We start from the raw sequence: 19,004 nt of genomic DNA, 5'->3' as shown, positions 1-19,004 counted from the left end.
ACAATCCTGTCATGTTCAGAACAATTTATTATTGACATGTGGGATTCTTGGCATAGCTCTCTGTGTGCTGTTTATTGGTCTAAAGTGTGTGTTTGTGTGTGGACGTAAAATCTGGTAGCATCGCCTAGGTGTTTGTAGGTAAGCATGAATATGCTAATATTGACTGCACATTTGTTTTCATTTGTTTTCCAGTGTTTATTTGCAGAATATCCAACCTTCTGCTGGATTTTAATATAAATAGCCTGCTTTTCAAATATCTCATCCTCCATTATATCTTAAAAGCAGATATTAACGCACCATAATAGCTTTTAAATAGAAAAGTAAACTCAGTGGAGTTCAGAACTTTGTCAGGAGTATGACCATGAAGCAGTCGTTCATTTATTGTGGCTCTCAGCATTTAATATCGATATAAAATAGTGTTTTTAAAAAGGTAAATACTTTCAACCTGAGAGATCTTTCAGAACTATCACTATGAAGTATTATTCAGCTTTTTTTTATTAACTGACATGTTGCTATGTATTTGTTAGTATTTTTTGATTCTTACTGTAGCATCTGACTTAAAACTCATTAGAGCACGCAGTTAAAATAAAGAGGGCAAATTTTTGAGAAAGTCGGGGTAAAGAAAACAGCTGAACTGAAACAGACCTATTTTTCATTTTAAAATGAGTAACAGTTTTTCAAAGAACTTATTGTTCAAGCACAAAGCAGAATTATAAATTAAGTATTGTGTTATACCTCCTGTAAAAGAAAAAAAAACAGTTTGGGATTATTTACTTCTGGAGAAAACTAACTATATATTCAAAATATACACAGGTTTATTGTACAACAATTCCTGCATTAATTATTTATAGTCTTTCCAGAAAGGATGGACATAGCTGTGGTGAACACCTTCTTCAGAAGAAGCAGCAACATTTGTTAATACAGGTGGATTACATTTTGTGCCAATGACGTCAACTGAAGGAGGTATAGCTACACAGAATAGGATGGTGGTGTGTAAAATGAAACTGGTGGTGGGGAAGAAGATTAAGAAGACAAAGGCAGAGCAGGGAACCATGTGGTGGAAGATGAGAAATTAAAGTGTTGTGCATCTTTTAGGCAAGAGGTGAGACAGGATATTCGTGGACTTGGTGGAGACTTGGTGGTGGAACCCTAAAGTACAGGAAATCATACAAGGAAAGAGGCTCGAGAAAAAGAAGTGGGACACTGAGTGAAGAATACATTGAGATGCGAGCCAACGATGAGGTGGCAAAGGTCAAAAGCCAAATGATCTCCACAGGATGGCCAGACAGAGGGATCAGGATGTAAAGGACGTTAAAAATAGAGATGAAAAGGTGTTAACTGGTGCCAGCACTGTACTGGGTAGATGTAAGGAATACTTTGAGGAGTTGATGAACACAGAAAATGCAAGAGAAGGTAGAATAGAAGATGCAAGTGTGGTGGACCAGGTAGCAGTGATTAGAAAGGTTGACGTTAGAATGACACTAAAGAGGATGAAGAATGGGAAGGCAGTTGGTTTGGATGACATTCCTGTGGAGGCATGGAAGCATCTAGGAGAGGATGTCATGTTCGCAGATGACATGGTGATCTGCAGTGAAAGCAGGGAGCAGGTGGAAGAACATTTAGAAAGGTGGCAGCATGTGGGACAGGAGAGAAAATGAAGCTTAGCCAAAGTAAAATAGAATATTTGTGAATAAATGTGAGCAGCAGAGAAGGAAGAGGGAGAAGAATAGCAAAGGTGGAGGACTTTAAATACTTGGAGTCAACAGTCCAGAACAGTAGTGTGTGGTAAGGAGGCGAAGATATGTATCCAAGCAGTCTGGAATGGGTGAAGGAAAATGTCAGGTGTCTTACATGACACAAGAGGAGTCTCTTCTCGAACGAAGGGAAAAGTTTACAAGACAGTGGTGAGAACAGCCATGATGTACGGATTAGAGACAGTGCCACTGAAAAGAAGACAGAAAGTTGAGCTGGAGGTGGCAGAAATGAAGATGTTGAGGTTCTGTCTAGGAGTGACCAGGTTGGGTAGGATCATAAATGAGTTAATCAGAGGGACAGCCAAGGAGAGATGTTTTGGAGACAACATTAGGTAAAGAAGACTTCAATTTTTTGGACACATCCAGAGGAGAGACCATGAGTATATTGGTAAAAGGGTGTTGAGAATGGAGCTACCGGGAAAGACGGTAAGAGGAAGACCAAAGAGAAGGTGGATGGATGTAGTGACGGAAGACATGAGGGCAGTTAGTGTTAGAGAGGAGGAAGCAGAAGATATGCTGACATGGAAAAGGACGACCGGCTGTAGCGACCCTAACAGGACAAGTTGATAGGAACAAAATATTCGATTTCAACACGTTAGTAGCACTTTATTCAAGCAATTTACCAGTTTGAAATAAATACCATCACAGCAGTAGAACACACTTTCAGTTTGAGGTCTAGTCTCTGACCTCATCACTCACTGCAGTTATGTTTATATGGGCATAGTGAGGAAAGATGAGAAAACAATCTGAAACCCCTCATCAAAGCCGACAGGCAGATGATGAGATAATGGTGCAGTTGAGAGAGCAGCAGAGAGAGAGATGGGATATTATCACAACCACAAATAGCATCTGAAATCAATAAGGTAAGCTAGATGCATGCAAACTATGAAAGACACACCTAATTTATACAATTCAAAATGGCCAATGTTCTGTCCTATTTAGACTTTACCTTTTCTGTAGCTCTTGATGTCGCATGTACTAACTGATACACTTTTAGGTGAAACACATGACAGGATATACATTTTTAAAAAGAAAAAGTTAAAATGCTTCAAGTCCCATTGCTGAAGCAGAAAAATATCCAGTGCTAAATTCGAAAAAAAAAATTGCCTATCCAATCAAAAGGACGTAACACTTCGGGTTAATGGTAACTCTAATGTGAAATTAGATTTAAGGGACCGGGGGGAGCATTATATATGGGTCTAGTGGGCCTACTGTATGCTGGTGTGGAGCGATTTGTGATGACATATCCAGTTTGCAGAACCTCCATAGTCCCACATGTTTCGCTCTTGGCCAGTTATTTGGCCTCACTGGTTGTTTTCTTGACAACCTGATTGTACATCCACTAGGAACACCTTACATGACAGCCTATGAATAAATCCTCCCTTTATCACTGTCACTGTTCACTTTTCTCTGATTCAGTCTGAAGGCTGTGCCGCTGCTGAACTGAACCAATTCATAATACAGAGAGTGGATTAAATCCTCTCAATATAATCAGGCTAGCATTGCAACAGGAATGTTTTTTTTTTCTTAGATATTACTCTACAGCGGTGTGTGTGTTCTGCTCTCAGTACTCACCATAGGAAGGTTTTCTAATGATGGTGAAGAGGATCTCATTTTCTGGAGTATCCTGGTCAAGGACGTTGATTGACGAGTTGGTGATGACAACACCAGAGTTTTCCTCCACATGAATACTGCTGACTGACACCACGGGCTCTCTGTCCTCTTTACTCTGCTGAGATGGGAAAAACAAAACATTTCAGGAAGTAGCTGCATTCAAAATATACATGACACCATTTTTTTCACCGGCAGCACAAGATCCAAGCATCTACGAAAAATATATTTTAGATACTCTCATACTTATTCCCAAAATGCAATCTGTGCCATCACCTCCAAACACAATAACACAACCAGCCTCACAAATGTACTCAAAGACTCATTATATGCTCACACACCCTCACAGCATTCACTGACAGCACCATCAATAAACTGGAGACATAAAACGGGCTTGAATGATGGGTTGCTGGGTTTGTTTAGGCTGAAGGACAGAGCCGTTTTCTTTTTTTTCTGAGATGAAGTTATCAACCGATCAAGGTGCTTTAAAAGAGCTGCTGCGCGGGACGGTCCATTCAAAGGTGGCTGACAAAGCGTGCAGCCGTAAAGACCTCCTCTCAATTCATTCCACCAGTATCGTCTCAAGTCGGCTTAAACAGTTCAAGTTTACTGATGACATTGAGCCGCTGTAAGAGTTGGGTTTTGGTCCACAGGGTGAACGTTGATGCAATTTATCATCAGATCAAGAACTTTAATTGAGTTCTTTAGAGCAGTGGAGATAATCAGAAAAGATTAAAGCAAAGATAAGAGCAAACCTTAAATATTTTATTTCTTCTATGCTTTCTAGTTTAAACAAAAAGATATGTCTCCACAGTGCAGCTGTCCACAAGCTAATTTTTCATTCAAGCTATTTTGCTGTTATTGTACTTGTGGGATTCCACAACACAAATAACTCAATTATCTATTCTATGTAATATGAGGAGGATCATTGCGATAATTAGGACTGAGAGAAGTGCCAGAGGACGTGATGTGAGAAGTTCTTTTTTTTTTTTTTTTGCCCGCTAGATGAGCAAATGTGCGCGGAAAAAAATGTTGAAGGATTGATGTGAAGTGAGAAGGATATTAAAAGACTGGTGGGGATGATGTTGCTGCACATCTACAACAAAACAAGCAGTGCCAAACTATACAGCACCAGTCACTATTCTTTACACACTCTCTCATCTAGTTTTGGAGGACCATATTATCTAAATGACCATACAGAGCATGCATGATTATTTTCTACAGGTCAATTAGAGTCACCTTCACATGCTCTTCTCTTCAAGTCACACTTCCTTAAACATATTAAGAGTCAGTCACCACCTACTTGGATGTCAATTTCAATGTTGAAAGCCTCCGTCTGGCTCTGTCCATCGCTGATGTAGAAGCTGAAAATGTCCTGTTTGGCCTGAGATTTGTGTTGGCTGTCTTGAACGTAGAATATTCGGTCTGACGTCAGATCCTCCACAGAGAAAGGCACATCGGGGGTAATGACTTGCGAACCACCAACCGAGCCTCCTGGAGAGGAAGAAGGAGAAACAAGATGAAGAGATAAGTTACTGTCTCCTTAACTTCTCTGTCTCCTATGATATATTCATTAATGGTTATTTCATTATCAATTCATGAACCCATTACCTTCATCTTTAATTAATGACTCAGTAGAATATGAAAAGAAAAGTTGAAATTTCCCTCAGTCCAAAGTGAGAATTTATTCTAAGACCAAGTTTTAAAAGAGCTGACACTGACAATACTCGATGCAAAGAAAAACAGCAAATATTAACATTTAAAGGGCTTTAACAGGATCACTGTTATCAGCTTTATCTCCATTAAAAGGGACTCACTTCACACAGTTTTTTTGACTCAGTCACTGAAGCTCATATCATTCATTTTAATCGTCTCCTAAGCCTCTCAGATGAATAACTACACCACTGCTTATTGCTTTTGACAGGTATAATTACAGTTAAATGCACCCCCCCCCACCCAAACAACCTTTAGACTTAATTTTAGTCAGATGTATCTGGCTGTGTGAAAGCTGATGGATGCATCAAGACACTTTAGCAGCTCCCTGCTACTCTGTCATTCATGACACTGAAGGAGAGTCAGAGGGAATGTGCAAAATCAACCTTGAAATCTGTGTAGTTTCAGACAAACTGAGTATGTTAAGCAGAGAAGATGGATGATTCCTCTGTGACCTGAGTCAGGGTTTTGCAGCGAATACCTGATGTGTGTATTTGTGAGTGTTTTCAGGCAAAACAGTGAATCATATCACTTCTCCATCATCTGACTGTTAGAAGGTGAGGGAAAAGGATCCTTTATCTGAGCAGCAGCTCTCATAGAATGATAATCAGTATGAGAAATAACAAACGGTCATTTTTGTGGTTTTTGCTAATTTTTGGACTAAAGCTGAAAAGTATCACTGCTGACACCTCGACAAACATAATTGGACAAAACTAAAAATGATATGAAACTTAATACCATTTAGAATCTGAAGTTGAGTACGACCACATGTTAGTCTTAGACAGCATGGAGCATGCTGCTACATTAATGGTTTATAGAAAAATACAGGTACTGTATATCTCATTAAAGTGTGGCACTGTGGCGCAGTGGGTGGCCCTGTCGCCCACGAAGGTTCTGGGTTCGAATTTTGTATGTTCTCCCCGTTTTTGCGTGGGTTCTCTCCGTTTCCTCCGCTTTCCTCCCATCTCCAAAACATACAGCTTGAATTGGTCGGTTGAGTGTGTGCGTGAATAGTTCTTTGTCTTTCATTAGACTCAGCAAGGCAATGGCATCATGTCCAGAACACATCCCCACCTCATGCCCGCAAGTCCACTGGGATCGGCACCAGCAACCCCCGTGATCCGCATAAGTAGAAAAAGCGGTAAGGAAAATGAATGAATGAATGAATAAATATCTAATAAATTCTCTCACACCTTTAAAGTTTCAATATACACGTATATGAAACTTTAAAATTAAAATTGGGTTCTCTTGGAAGAATTCTTTACTCAAAACCTTTGTAAGAATACATTTATATTGAATGTCACACCAAACAATGAATTTGTGTCCGTTTCTGTCCAAACCTCACACATGTGAATAATGATTTTCTGACAGAAGTTTTGCATATACAGTAAATACAGGATATGTATGTAGCTGTGTATTCAGTTCTGTATTTTCTTGTGCCTGCTTGGATGATTGTGATGTAAATCCATGCATTGGCACATCAACATCACATCAGTGCACACTGGTTTTGTTGAGGAAAATAACCAACATATTGAGAGCGACAGAATCAATTCAGCCTCCTGACTCTTCAGACTGACTGAATACCAGCAACTGTCCCTCTACTCCAGCAGACATCCAGGACAGTCAGCTGGGACATGGAATTACGGTGCCAGCGGCTTATCTACCACAGCAGGCAAGATAAATATCCAGCTCCATGCATCCTTCATTGCATCTGCAGATAACCCATTGTGTCATGTAATGGCAGAGCCTCATTTGCATATGCTTCACATCTATTATTGAAAGCACTGCTTTGCATATCAACGTTACACAGTAAATTTTCTTTTCCTGATTAATGAAAATTTTGTTTTGGTGTAGTTTTATTTTGCTGTGGACATGAGTTTGAATTAGCAAGAATATTTATTCTTTATCTAGTGTAGACTGACAAATTATGTTGCAACCATTTAAGCGTGATTTGTGGTGTGTGTGCATGGCTGAGTTTAAAATGCGCTTTGTCTGAAGTTTATGTTCTCTCCATTACTTCCTCCAACTGCATTCCGCGTCTTCATCATGCTAATGAAGATAGCTGTGATGTCATGCAGTTCAGCTGCAATTCAAAATTGTGAAGCCCTGAAGTCGACACATCGGTGCAATCATGTTAAAGATGAGTGAGCAGGTGAACCTGTCTGGACCCTCTTCTGGACTGTATTTTTTGTCTCCCTATGCCTGCTTCAGTGTCAATTCTGGACTTGGATTGATTTCATATCCATGTATTTTGTCATGTGCTCAGAGTAACTCCTGTGTCTTTGTTGGGTCAACTTCCTGTCTATGTTTGGTTCCCTCCATTTTTCCCTGTTCACTTATCTCTTGTTTTGTGTTGATTAGTTTAGTATTTTAACCCAGAATTGTTCACTTCAGTTTGTCAGATCGTCATGTTATGTACTGCTTGTTATCTGACTGCAAAGTGAGCAAGAAAATTGGAAGTTTATGGGGGGTTTTTTCCCCAGTTTTTGACTCTGCCTGTTTCTGATGAAGTCTTCTGCCTTTACGACTTGGATCATCCGTTGGAACCTGTCTACCTGTATGATCCCTGCCTGTATTTCAACTTTGTATTGCCTGACAGATTGTGTGCATACACCTCTATCTTGATCTGCAATTGGCTCCCGTTCTCAGTTCTGACAGAACCTTAGATTTAAGATTAAAATGTCATTTGATTAACTGAGCTTGAAGCATATTAGGACTGTACATAGATTATGCCGGGTTAAACTTGATTAAGCAAGAGACAAATTGAACAAGAACGGTCAGAATTGCCCTGCGATGCATCTGTAGCCAGTTGAGATGATTAGTCTCATCTTCAAGAAAATGAATGGATGGTCAAAATCAAACGAGCAGAGTTGGAGATATGTGACTCAGGATAATGAAATACAATGAATTGTATAGTATTGGGGCGGCAGTGGCTCAGCAGTGGCTCAGCAGTAAATCGTCTTGAAGACAGGATCGAGCAGCCATCGGGGGTTCGAGTCCCGCTCCCGCCAGAACATCCAACCGAGTGTGAGTCGACGGTGGGAGGTGTCGGCTACCTCCTAGCCACTGCCGAGGCGCCCTTGAACAAGGCGCCGTCCCCCATACAAGCTGCTCAATTTGGGGCGCGTTCCAGAAGCCGCTGCCCGTCACTCTGCCTCCTAATGTGTGTAGTTTGATGTGTAGCTGTATGTACTAACTGCATGCTTACAGCCCCCCTTGTGTGCTGTGTTCAGAGTGCCTGTATACTATGCTAGCCTGAGTGACTATGTAATTTCCCTTGCGGATAAATAAAGTATACTTCTTCTTCTTCTTGTATGCTTGTATTGGTACATTTTCCAAGTATCAGTTCCTTTTCATTTCATCTCCTCTTCACTTTTTCCCAAACAGTTCCGTTCAGGGTCAAAAGAGAGCACAATATCGGATGAGCAGATACAGTATGTCCTTAAAATTGGGACTTCAAATATAGCCCCAGCTGTAGTCATCCAACTAGTAGGGCTGATACTCGACATAATCAAGCTGTGACAGATGGCAGAAGTACTGCAGAGAATTCTGCTCACATTGTGTGCATATGAGTTTGACACAAATAGAAATTTGAAAACTGTTTAGGTTTGACCTCGTTTAGACACAGATATAGTTCTGTGCCGCACATGTATAGGACATTTAGACTTTTTAGACTTTGAAATAATGGAAATGTAACTAAAACACACACACACACACACACAGACACACACAGAAACACACACACACACACACACACACACACACACACACACACACACACACACACACACACACACACACAATCTCACCTCTGTTGGTGTTTTCGATGAAACCATACTTTGGAGGACTGATGAGCCAAACCAGCAGGTCCTTAGTGGGTGTGTCCAGGTCAGACACTGTAATATGATTGGTTGACAGCTGCACTCGACTGCCTTCCTTTACCTAAACGATAGAACAGTAAACGTAAGTCTAGTTGGTTCTGGTGTTGACAGGTGTAGGACTTGTTTATAGGCAGAGTGGAAAAAGTCAAGAATTAATTCAACAATCTCCGCAGAAACCGAGGCAGCTGTGAATAAGACATTATGGCACATACACAATTTGAAAATATATTCTATGAAACAAAGTTTGAAGACCAAAGAACATTGACATTTTATTGCTAAATGTTCAAGACCAACCTCCATTGTGTTATTTTGTAAAAGAAAATCATAGCAGGTATAACAGCTGGAGTTCAACTTTGTGTTGTATTTTACAGATGGTTTCTGGGATATCTCTGTACATGGATGAAAAAGAATTGCCTCCCAAAGACCTGTTGGGATTTCACTTAATATAGCTCAAGTCTACTGAGCTAATGGAAGATTCCTCCCTGTAGGTAGTCATTTCATGTTTTTAACTTTTAAATATAACAAAAAAAATGTGAACTGGGATTTCCTTGAAGCAAGCTTGAAACAGAAGTCCTGATATCGAGCTGAGAGGATAAAAATGTTTCTCTTAAGTGGATTTGTATTAAACCTAAGAAGTGAATGGTGACACGTCTTCCACATATAATGGAAAAAGAAAGCGATATGAACGAATAGGGTCGCTCCCTCACTATCTGAGGAACAACAGGTGACAGTGTGTCCCGGCTGTCCTCTGCCTCATTTGTCGTGTTAATGATTGTTTCTAACACAGCAGCTGCTTTAAACAAGTCAAAAGAGACTTTCAGTATTTCATTTATGTATGAGTGGGCAGGGTAATGGAGAGGAAATAACATGCAAATTGTTTTTAAAGCAACGTTTATGTACTGCAGCACCCATAAAATTGTGATTTTTCCATTCATCAGGATCATTTAGTAGGTTCATGCATACTATCTACAACCATGTGAGTACCTTGATGCCGTTGCGGACTGTGACTACTGGTGGCTGCCTGGGCGTGGAGGTGATGGTAATGGTGAACATCTGGTTGTCAAGGCGAATGTTGTTGCCGTCATAAACGACAAAGTGGAAGATGTCAGTGACCGGTTGACTGCCCGTCTCTAAGGAAGTGATGTACCTGTGGAGCAAGACAGTTATATTTATTTATAAATGTATTGCAGCTATTTTTTTTGATAATTCTTTGTTTAAAAATGTTTAATTATTGCATATATTTGTGTCAAATCCGTAATTGATGGTTGACTTGGGAGAGCTACATGTTAAATCTCCCTAAACAATGCTAATCTCAGAGAAACACTAATAAAATTCAAAAACTTACTTGTATAATCTTCTCTGATCCCAATTAATTCTCATAAAACAATTCCCAGTTCTTGTTTGTCTGAATAAACACCACAGAGACGGTACTAATACAGCCAATTTAAAGATTGCCCCCTGGAGATTGAGCTACACTAAAGCTGATCGGGGGCCTGCATTATGGAAATGAGGTAGTTTGTATCGCAATATTAAATTTCATCTTCCCCTCACTATGTCTGAATACCTCTGGCAGGTAATATCAAAATGACACTAAATGAAATTGCTTGTGTCAAAGTCATTGAACACAACAGGTGAAAAGACAACTAAATGACTCCCTGAGGATTCATCTGTTTTTGGTAACGTTATGTTTGTAGAGCTCTTGTCTCGTTAGATTAATGGAAAACAACATGTCTCTATGAGCAATTATTACAACCTCTTCTGCTTTTATACTGAGGAGAAAATTTCATCTCCCTGAGATCTCTGAAAAGCTACAACCAGAGGAGCTGACCATGACTTTGACAGCCTGAGGAACCCTCCAATCCTAAAATCACTGAAAGTGGAATCAACAGCAGACTTCTTTATTTTTGAAGCAACCTCTTTATTTGAGGCTAACAAAAACTGTGAGTATCTACCTTCTTGTCCTGCAAAAACCTCCTGACTTTAATGTAAGTGGTTAATGTAAGTGGTAAGTGGTTTGAATGATTATTCTCTCACCTACAGATTTCTTACACCTGGAAACCTTTTTGAGTCTTCTTTAAAAGACTTTGGATAGACTCATTCTATCAAAACGTGCCAACAAGAGGGAGGGTTAGAGTGAACATTTTATTTTATTAGAGATCTGAAAAGGAGCTAATTCAGGTTCTTTTCTCACATGGACCCCCACGCACCTTTACTGCTTATAAAATCACAGCGTCTAGTAATAACAGAGTTTCTGAAAGTTATTTTTGGTTAATAGCTGCATATTTTATCTGAATATTCTGTTTTTTTATATGCCTCTGAGGCAGCATTCAAACCATTGTATGAAACTAAAGCCCTGCGTTAAAACCAAGAATGTTCTTGTGGGTGCTTTTCATTGCTAGTTTCAGAGGCTGTTGACTTTAAACAAAATAAAACACTTCAAAATCACAACACAACCATTTCTCTGGTGAGCTAAATAAAGATAAAGATTCCAAGGTTTGATCATGAGATATATAATATTATTTTAGATTATATTGTATTACATATTTTTGTGGGAATGTTGTTATAATGGTTTGTCTTAAAATCACTTTGATTGGATGATATGCTCTCCAGAATTGCTCAAAGTCTTTCATTATTCATTGTTTGACGGTTTTAAACTCTACCTGATCCTGTGCTTGTTGATGTCCTCCATCGTGAAGGAAGAGTACTCCCTCAGCTCTTCGTGCTCCTGCTGGGACTCGCTCTTGGTCAGAAGGCCGTACATTGGTACTGATACCAACTGGATCTGAATCTGGGTATCTGGGGAGGAGTTGTCCTGTGAAGGAGAAGACAGAGAAACAGAACTTTTTCAATCAAAGAGCAAAATAGAACCCAAGTCAGATCAAGGGATACTCCATGAAGAATTTTAACATCTTATTCTGCCTAAAATGAAACTTTTACTGGATAAATGTATTGACAAAATAATTTGAATGTAAGAGGAATAAAAACATATTCTTATTTTCATACAATGACATCATAAAAATGCTCACCGTGTACGCCAGATGTGAGCGTTTGATGACAGTGCTGCTTTTAGCGGCCACTTCCATCGACAGTGTCGCTAACGCGTCACGTTGCGGCCCTTCATCCCCGGCGCCAAGCACCACCACCTGCACGACTGTGGTTGCCATGGACATGCCGTCGCTAACGGAGAAGGTGATGGCATCATCCAGAGCGGAGAGGCCGGAGTGTTGGTAGAACAAAATGTTGCGGGTGATGTCGCCAAAAGTGAAGACGTCACCTGATGGGATGAAGAAAGGGTGAATGGATGTGTTTGACTTTGATGGTTTGTGTGTGTGTGTGTGTGTGTGTGTGTGTGTGTGTGTGTGTGTGTGTGTGTGTGTGTGTGTGTGTGTGTGTGTGTTTGTGTGTGTGTGTGTCTCACCGTTGGTCATGCTGGTGTGCGTTCTGTCATCTGTCTTAATCAGCTCTCCGTGGATGGGAGCCTCCACCAGTTCGAACTCCAACTCATCTGGAGCGGTGTCAGCGTCGCTCACCAACAGCTGCTGACCGCCTACATAAACAAGAAGGAAGAGGAAATGGAGAAAATCAACTGTCTGTATCAGACGTGTGCGCTCACATACACACGACTCTTTTGCCTGTGTTGTTAATCATCAGGGCTGCAGTTCAGGGCTCATTACCTCACACAGATCACTTTATCACTTCTTAGACCTTCTTAACCACAGGCTGTCTTCTTAGAAATCAATATTAGTGCTGACTATATTTGTGTTTGCGTGGGTTTGTTGTTGTTTTTTTTTTACCTAAGGCAGCCCGTCCTCCCATGCTGACCTCCAGCAGCGGGTCGAGAACCTGAAACACCGGCGGCTGCTGATGGTTTGACAGCAGCAGAATCGCAAAGTCCAGCTCAGGAGTTGTGTATTCTCCATCTGACACTGAGACACACACACACACACACACACACACACACACACACACACACACACACACACACACACACACACACACACACACACACACACACACACACACACACACACACACACACACACACACACACACACAAGGATAAGAGAAAATGACACTGAGAATGATGAAAGTGCTCAAAAAGTAAGATTAATTAGATGAACAAAAGAGTTTTTTAAAGCATATGCACATCTGATATTAATTGAAATTGGTATAAAAAAATCTAATCAGCTTGTTCGAGTCGACTCTTTTGTGAAGATTATTAATAATGAGAAAGGGAAAGAGAAAAGGATCACAGAGGCTGTGATTAAAAGTCTCCCCCAATCAGGTAACAATCAATTTTAGCACAGACATATCAGGAGGAAGCTTGTTACACCATCGACTTTATTGGCACGTCTTTGGTGACGGGAACATATTGGACTCAGACTAGCAGTGTGCTAGTTTACTTTTTGTTTATACACGTGTTTTTGATCTTGGCTTTATGCCCTAGAGTCTTGTTACTAAAAAATCTTTAACAAACATGAACCCAAGCAGATCAAATCACTCTGTTGTTCTCTGCAAAGGAAACACTTCATACAATTTACTTTTCAACATGCAAAGGGTGAGTATTTGATGCTAAGAAACATTACAAGAAGAAATATCAAAATATCTCTTTCATTGGGGATGCTACCTTCATGCTGGATGTCTGTTAACATACTGAATTAGCTTTATGCTAATGTGGATGTTAGTATATACAGGTACAGGTTAGGCCACTGCTCTATTACATGTAAATTATATTGATGTCATGCATGCAAATTGTACTCAATTTGCAATAGCTGTATAATTTATTAGGCAGACCAGACATTGTTTTGTCAGAAGAGCTGACCTGCATATGGAGACATATCACTATGAACGCACTGTGACTGTTTGTTTGTTTGTGTTAGTCACATTGTTTGTGTAAAGTCACTTGAAATGACCACACCATTTCTGCCGCCACTCACTCAGTCGGGGCAACAGTAGTTCAGCCCCCTGGGTCTTAGGCTGGGAACAGGAGGGTAGCCAGTACAAGACATGTGTGGACCAAAAGGTTTGGAGTGTGAACTGGTAGTGGAGAGGTACCAGTTCACCCCCTAGCACTGCTGAGGTGCCCTTGAGCAAGGCACCGTCCCCAAACAAGCTGATCATTGGGGTGCAACAAAAAGTAGCCGCCTGCTGCTCTAACTCTCATTATTTATCTGCCTGCTTACAGGCCCCTTGTGTGCATGTTTTAGGGCCTGTACAGCCACACGTGTGTGTATGTGTGTGTGTATGTGTGAAAAGTCTTCTCAAAATTATTTTACATAATAAAATAAAAATGCATAATAAATAGCCTCTCTAGGAGACTCAAACTTACTTTTTTAGTATTTACTGTATAGACTATATCTACACACACTATGTACCATGAGGTTGTAGTGTGTGTGTGTGTGTGTGTGTGTGTGTGTGTGTGTGTGTGTGTGTGTGTGTGTGTGTGTGTGTGTGTGTGTGTGTGTGTGTGTGTGTGTGTGTGTGTGTGTGTGTGAGACTAAGGTGAAAAGCAATTTGGTCCACAAACACACATTTTCCTGCTGGGGATAAAACTAAAGTGCAGAGCCATTTTACCCGACATGCAATAAAACATAGGAGACTTGATCTGATCAGGTCAAAGATCAAACAACCAGACCAGAAAATGACTGCAGGTGTGAAAGGAGAAAAGAAAAAAAATAACAGGACCGAGGATGATCTATGGGGAGGACTGTAAGAAAAAGATCAACGGAGGGCGGCAAATGAGTCTTTGATGAAAACACATGTAAGGAGTGCAGAGAAAGAAAAAAGGAGGAATAGAGGTCAAAGAAGAGGAGCAAGAAGAGTTGAAAGCATTAAGTCAAAAATGTCTGAGAAAGAAGATGAAAACACAATAAAAGTAGAGGTCAGGGAGGAGGAAAGGAGGAGGCACTGAATAAAGACCACGAGTGGAACAGGAGAAATGATGGCAAGTAGAGAAACATAAAGGATTCAAGGGAGTAGCCAGGAGGAGAATGCTGAGCATGGAGGAGGAGGTGAGGATGGGAAATAAGACAGAGAGGATTTAGCATGAATAGAAGACAGGAGGAGGAAGAAACATGTACTGGATGTTTGGAAGCACTAAAGAGGAGAGAATGAAGGGCAGAAAGGAAATAATCCTCCACCTCCTTCTGCTCATCCTCTCTATACTGAGAAAGGTGAAGCATTTACCTGTGAAATAGATGCTCAGTGACTCTGGCAGACCTGTCAGGATTAAGAAAAAGAAAACTTTTATAGCTGTGAGGTGATAAAAGTGAAAAACAGTGGGTTCAGGCATACTCGACGGCATGCTGCAGCCAACATAAAAATTGAGCGGATGATGCCATAATACATTAAACCCAGGAGGCAATGACGATAATTTACTGCTGCACAGCTTTCTGTTGGAACGCCACAAACCCAGATTAAGAGAAATTCAAGTCATTTTTGATCTTGGATTATGGGTTATCTTTTGGAATGCATGTATTTTAGAGACAGCTGGGGTTTTCTTTGAAAGCATCTCACCACCCTACACAATTTTTTCAACAGTTAAATCAAACAGTGAAATCCACCCTTGCTGTTCAACAACTCATCACCTTAATTTATTCATCAGTTTATTGTTGTGGATTTGCAAACCAGGGCATAAAAATGTATGTTTTACAATTTCAAAGCCACCTTTAAAAAATGTGTAAAGCATATTGATCAATGGATTTTTTTATGTTCCAAATCATCATCAAGTGAAAGTAAAAAATCAACTCCAAAATATTCATGTAGGTGTAAGGAATGGGTGTCCCAATACTTCTGACCATTAAGTGTATATCTCAAAGAAAAGGAACCATGTGGTACAAAACAAAAAAATTATTGTCAATATTATCCAACATACTGTAAAGTTGTGTCAAATCTTTATAGTATGGTTCAGGGTCTGACGTTAAGTGTGTATTGATCACATCATCGCTGAAATGGCATTAACATACTGTATGCATATTTGTATCTCACCGATAAAGGAGTACTGGTACAGCTCTTGTAGGTGTGAAGGGGCCTGAGGTGGTCTGTAGATGATCTTCCCACCATTAACGTCGGCCTGAGTAAAATAGGTTACCGGAGTGTTCGGTCTGTCCCGATGCTCAATGGCACCTGAAGACAAGCAGGGAGCACGATTATCTGGTGTTCAGGATTGTTTCTCAGCCGGTAGTTTTCAGGTTACAAATAATCTGTTTTCTAGGTAACGGAAACAAATACGAAGGAGATCATCATGTCTTTTCTTTTTTTGAAACAACCAACATATTAGTGACAAAAGCAGAAGGAAAGAGAGGAATGAACTAGTTTTCATGACAATGAAGACTCTTTATTTACTTTACATATGAAAACACAAGCAATCAAACCTGTATCTGTGAATATGAATAATAAATGAGAAAATACACATTGAAATATAGAAATAAAAGCCTTTGCTTTATTTACATTTAAATTTTAGGTTATGTCTAGTCAGCATCTGCAGATATGAAAAAATATTTACTTAAGGCAGAATAAATCTTATAAGAGAAATAAAATATTCATGGTGAATGCTTCTGTTCTATGTGAACATGTTCCTCCCTCTCACTGGCTCTGTTCAAATTGGTTTCCATGCAAATTCATCGTTTCAGATTTGATAACCTTGAAGGATGGTGATGGCACATATCTACCTTATAAAAAAGATCAGTTTTAGTTTTTAGTTGAGAAAAACTAAAAAAGTGTACTGCATTAGGTTCTGAATTTCAAAAACATCTTCTATTCAGCACTTATTTTCATTCATCCAGAGAAAATCATGAAGATGCACAATGTTTTTTTCTTTATCAACGCATTTTCTGCTTCGACACCGGGAAAATGTTCAAAAAGTACAAGTAAAATGAGGTACAGTACATTATAATTATATGATTGTGTGTGTGTGTGTGTGTGTGTGTGTGTGTGTGTGTGTGTGTGTGTGTGTGTGTGCGTGCGTGCGTGCGTGCGTGTGTGTGTGACACCTTGTCCTGGTGGTAGAGCTTTGGTGATATTGTAGATTAGTTTCTCATTGGGGGTCTCAGCATCGATGAAAGACAGAGACAAAGGCGTTATCTCTGTCACCCTGTCCTCTAGAGCCTGCAAATACACACACACATACATGCACACACACACACACACACACACACACACACACACACACACACACACACACACACACACACACACACACACACGCATGCAAGCGCGCGCACACACACACACAGAGGTGAGAACAAAGATCGAACAACAACTTATCGGCCGACTGAGATGCTTCATGTTGATTAAAACTGATGGACTGCACTGACAAATAGAAAACAAATCCCACAGACGTTTCTTCTCACTCCTCACTACAGCACTAGTTTCAAGTTTCAACGGTTCCCACTACATTACTTTACAGGTGACAAAATGACAATTTTCTTATCCTCACAAATAAAATTAGGTGCAACATTCTGATAACATGGAAAGCAGGGGAGTCGGAAATGCAGGAAGCTAACTTAAGTCTGATTTTGGGGGGGCAGGAGCAGCCAGCCCATAGGGATGTACAGTATATTAGATGTGTGTGGATTCTGAATGTTCGCTGTGACTTTTGATCAGAAAAAATATTTTTTACTTTAGCTTTTATGTTCTTAATAGTTTTTTAAAAAGTATGACACAGAAGTTGGCTACGTTTGCCATATTTCATCTCCTACCGTGATCTGTAGGTCACAATCTGGAGCCAGCTGAGGGAATCCTGGGATCTGGGGTAGAACCCCTATGGTAAAGGTCTGGGCATTGCCCTGCATGAGTGGAGCCACCTCTGTGGAAACCTGCAGACAAGTAAAGATATCCAGTCTTTTTCTAGATATCCTCTTATCCTCTCGATAAATACACACTGAACTCCTATTCACACCACTTCTCCCTGATCTCATCCCCTGCCTGCTCTAAATGTCTCTTACCTTGAGGTATACAATCTCAACATGCAGCACATTATGTGAATAGATCTCTGTTCCTCTGCAAACTGGCTGGTGTTTGTCGGAGTGACATAGCCGGGGACAGGCTCTCGAGATTAACCAGCGATACGATACAACATATCAGATGAGAAAAAGCTACAATCAAAAGCTGTGACAACAGAATGTGAGCTTTGCATTGGAGTGTGCTGAAGGTTCATTCCATAAATCACTATCTGTGCCGTAAGAATATAAATTGAGAAGATGAAAGTGAAGCTCAAGGTAATGATCTTGTTGTTCAGCTGACCATCGTTTATATACACATTAATGCGCATAATTAATTACTTTCTCAAATGTTCCCTCACAAAGAGAAGTGCATGAAGGACACAGGAGGAGCGTTTATGAATTGGATCAGACTGAACACCTCATGCCGATGTTCTGATCTTCCTATGACATAGACTGAAAATGATCATTTCCTTTGCTTTTCATACACAGAAGCGTCTGATTTAAATGATTTGTTAGACCTCATAGCCAAATAACCTGTAGTCATTTTCAGTCAGTGTTTCACACTGCTGTGAAAATAGAGGTTTTAAACGGAAAAATAACACGGTGTGGTATAGTAGTAACAGCTTAAACTATTAAACAATGATTTAACAGTATTATTTGTACCACTTGAATAAATATTATTTGAATTAAATTTAATGATACATCTGATATTCAGTCGCCTCATTGTACTTCACACTAGTCTTGGTTCCGTTTGATAATTGTCAGTAAAGCTGTACTTCTTTCCAGAGTGAACTTGTTTTTTTGTGAAGGAGGTGTTCTCAAGACGAATCGGGTCATTAATTTGAACATTTCCTGCCTGGAAGCGTTCACCTGCCACACAGATAGTGGTGTGTGTGTGTGTTTATTTAGAGTAAACAGAAGAAAGGCTAGAATGAGCTGACAGGTCATCCAAATGAGCCAATCAATTAAAGTCATGCCATTTGTCAAGAATGACCCATATGAATGTCTCCTGGTCGCACGCAGGTATCAATGGGGAATATTTGATAATGAATGTCAAAATTTTACAAAAAACTATGTAAGCTATGCCGCGGTGCACTGGTGTG

At 40.1% G+C, this 19,004-nt stretch overlaps 1 protein-coding gene across 1 annotated transcript in view; it reads right to left on the bottom strand.

Annotated features, from left to right (window-relative positions):
• fras1 (Fraser extracellular matrix complex subunit 1) overlaps positions 1 to 19,004 on the bottom strand; it is a 214,319-nt gene that overhangs the window by 32,422 nt on the left and 162,893 nt on the right. Inside the window, exons 31-42 of the mRNA XM_068311677.1 lie at positions 17,659 to 17,775; positions 16,951 to 17,065; positions 15,947 to 16,084; positions 15,146 to 15,178; positions 12,754 to 12,885; positions 12,378 to 12,506; positions 11,986 to 12,233; positions 11,620 to 11,771; positions 9,944 to 10,106; positions 8,888 to 9,020; positions 4,669 to 4,859; positions 3,330 to 3,486 (exon numbers count right to left, since the gene is read on the bottom strand). Of these exons, the coding sequence (XP_068167778.1) occupies positions 3,330 to 3,486; positions 4,669 to 4,859; positions 8,888 to 9,020; positions 9,944 to 10,106; positions 11,620 to 11,771; positions 11,986 to 12,233; positions 12,378 to 12,506; positions 12,754 to 12,885; positions 15,146 to 15,178; positions 15,947 to 16,084; positions 16,951 to 17,065; positions 17,659 to 17,775 (1,708 nt within the window). The remainder of the gene's footprint in view (positions 1 to 3,329; positions 3,487 to 4,668; positions 4,860 to 8,887; positions 9,021 to 9,943; positions 10,107 to 11,619; positions 11,772 to 11,985; positions 12,234 to 12,377; positions 12,507 to 12,753; positions 12,886 to 15,145; positions 15,179 to 15,946; positions 16,085 to 16,950; positions 17,066 to 17,658; positions 17,776 to 19,004) is intronic.

This window comes from Antennarius striatus, chromosome 3 (assembly GCF_040054535.1).
Source record: "Antennarius striatus isolate MH-2024 chromosome 3, ASM4005453v1, whole genome shotgun sequence".
Lineage (NCBI taxonomy): Eukaryota > Metazoa > Chordata > Actinopteri > Lophiiformes > Antennariidae > Antennarius > Antennarius striatus.
This window is presented reverse-complemented; position numbering and strand designations above follow the sequence as displayed.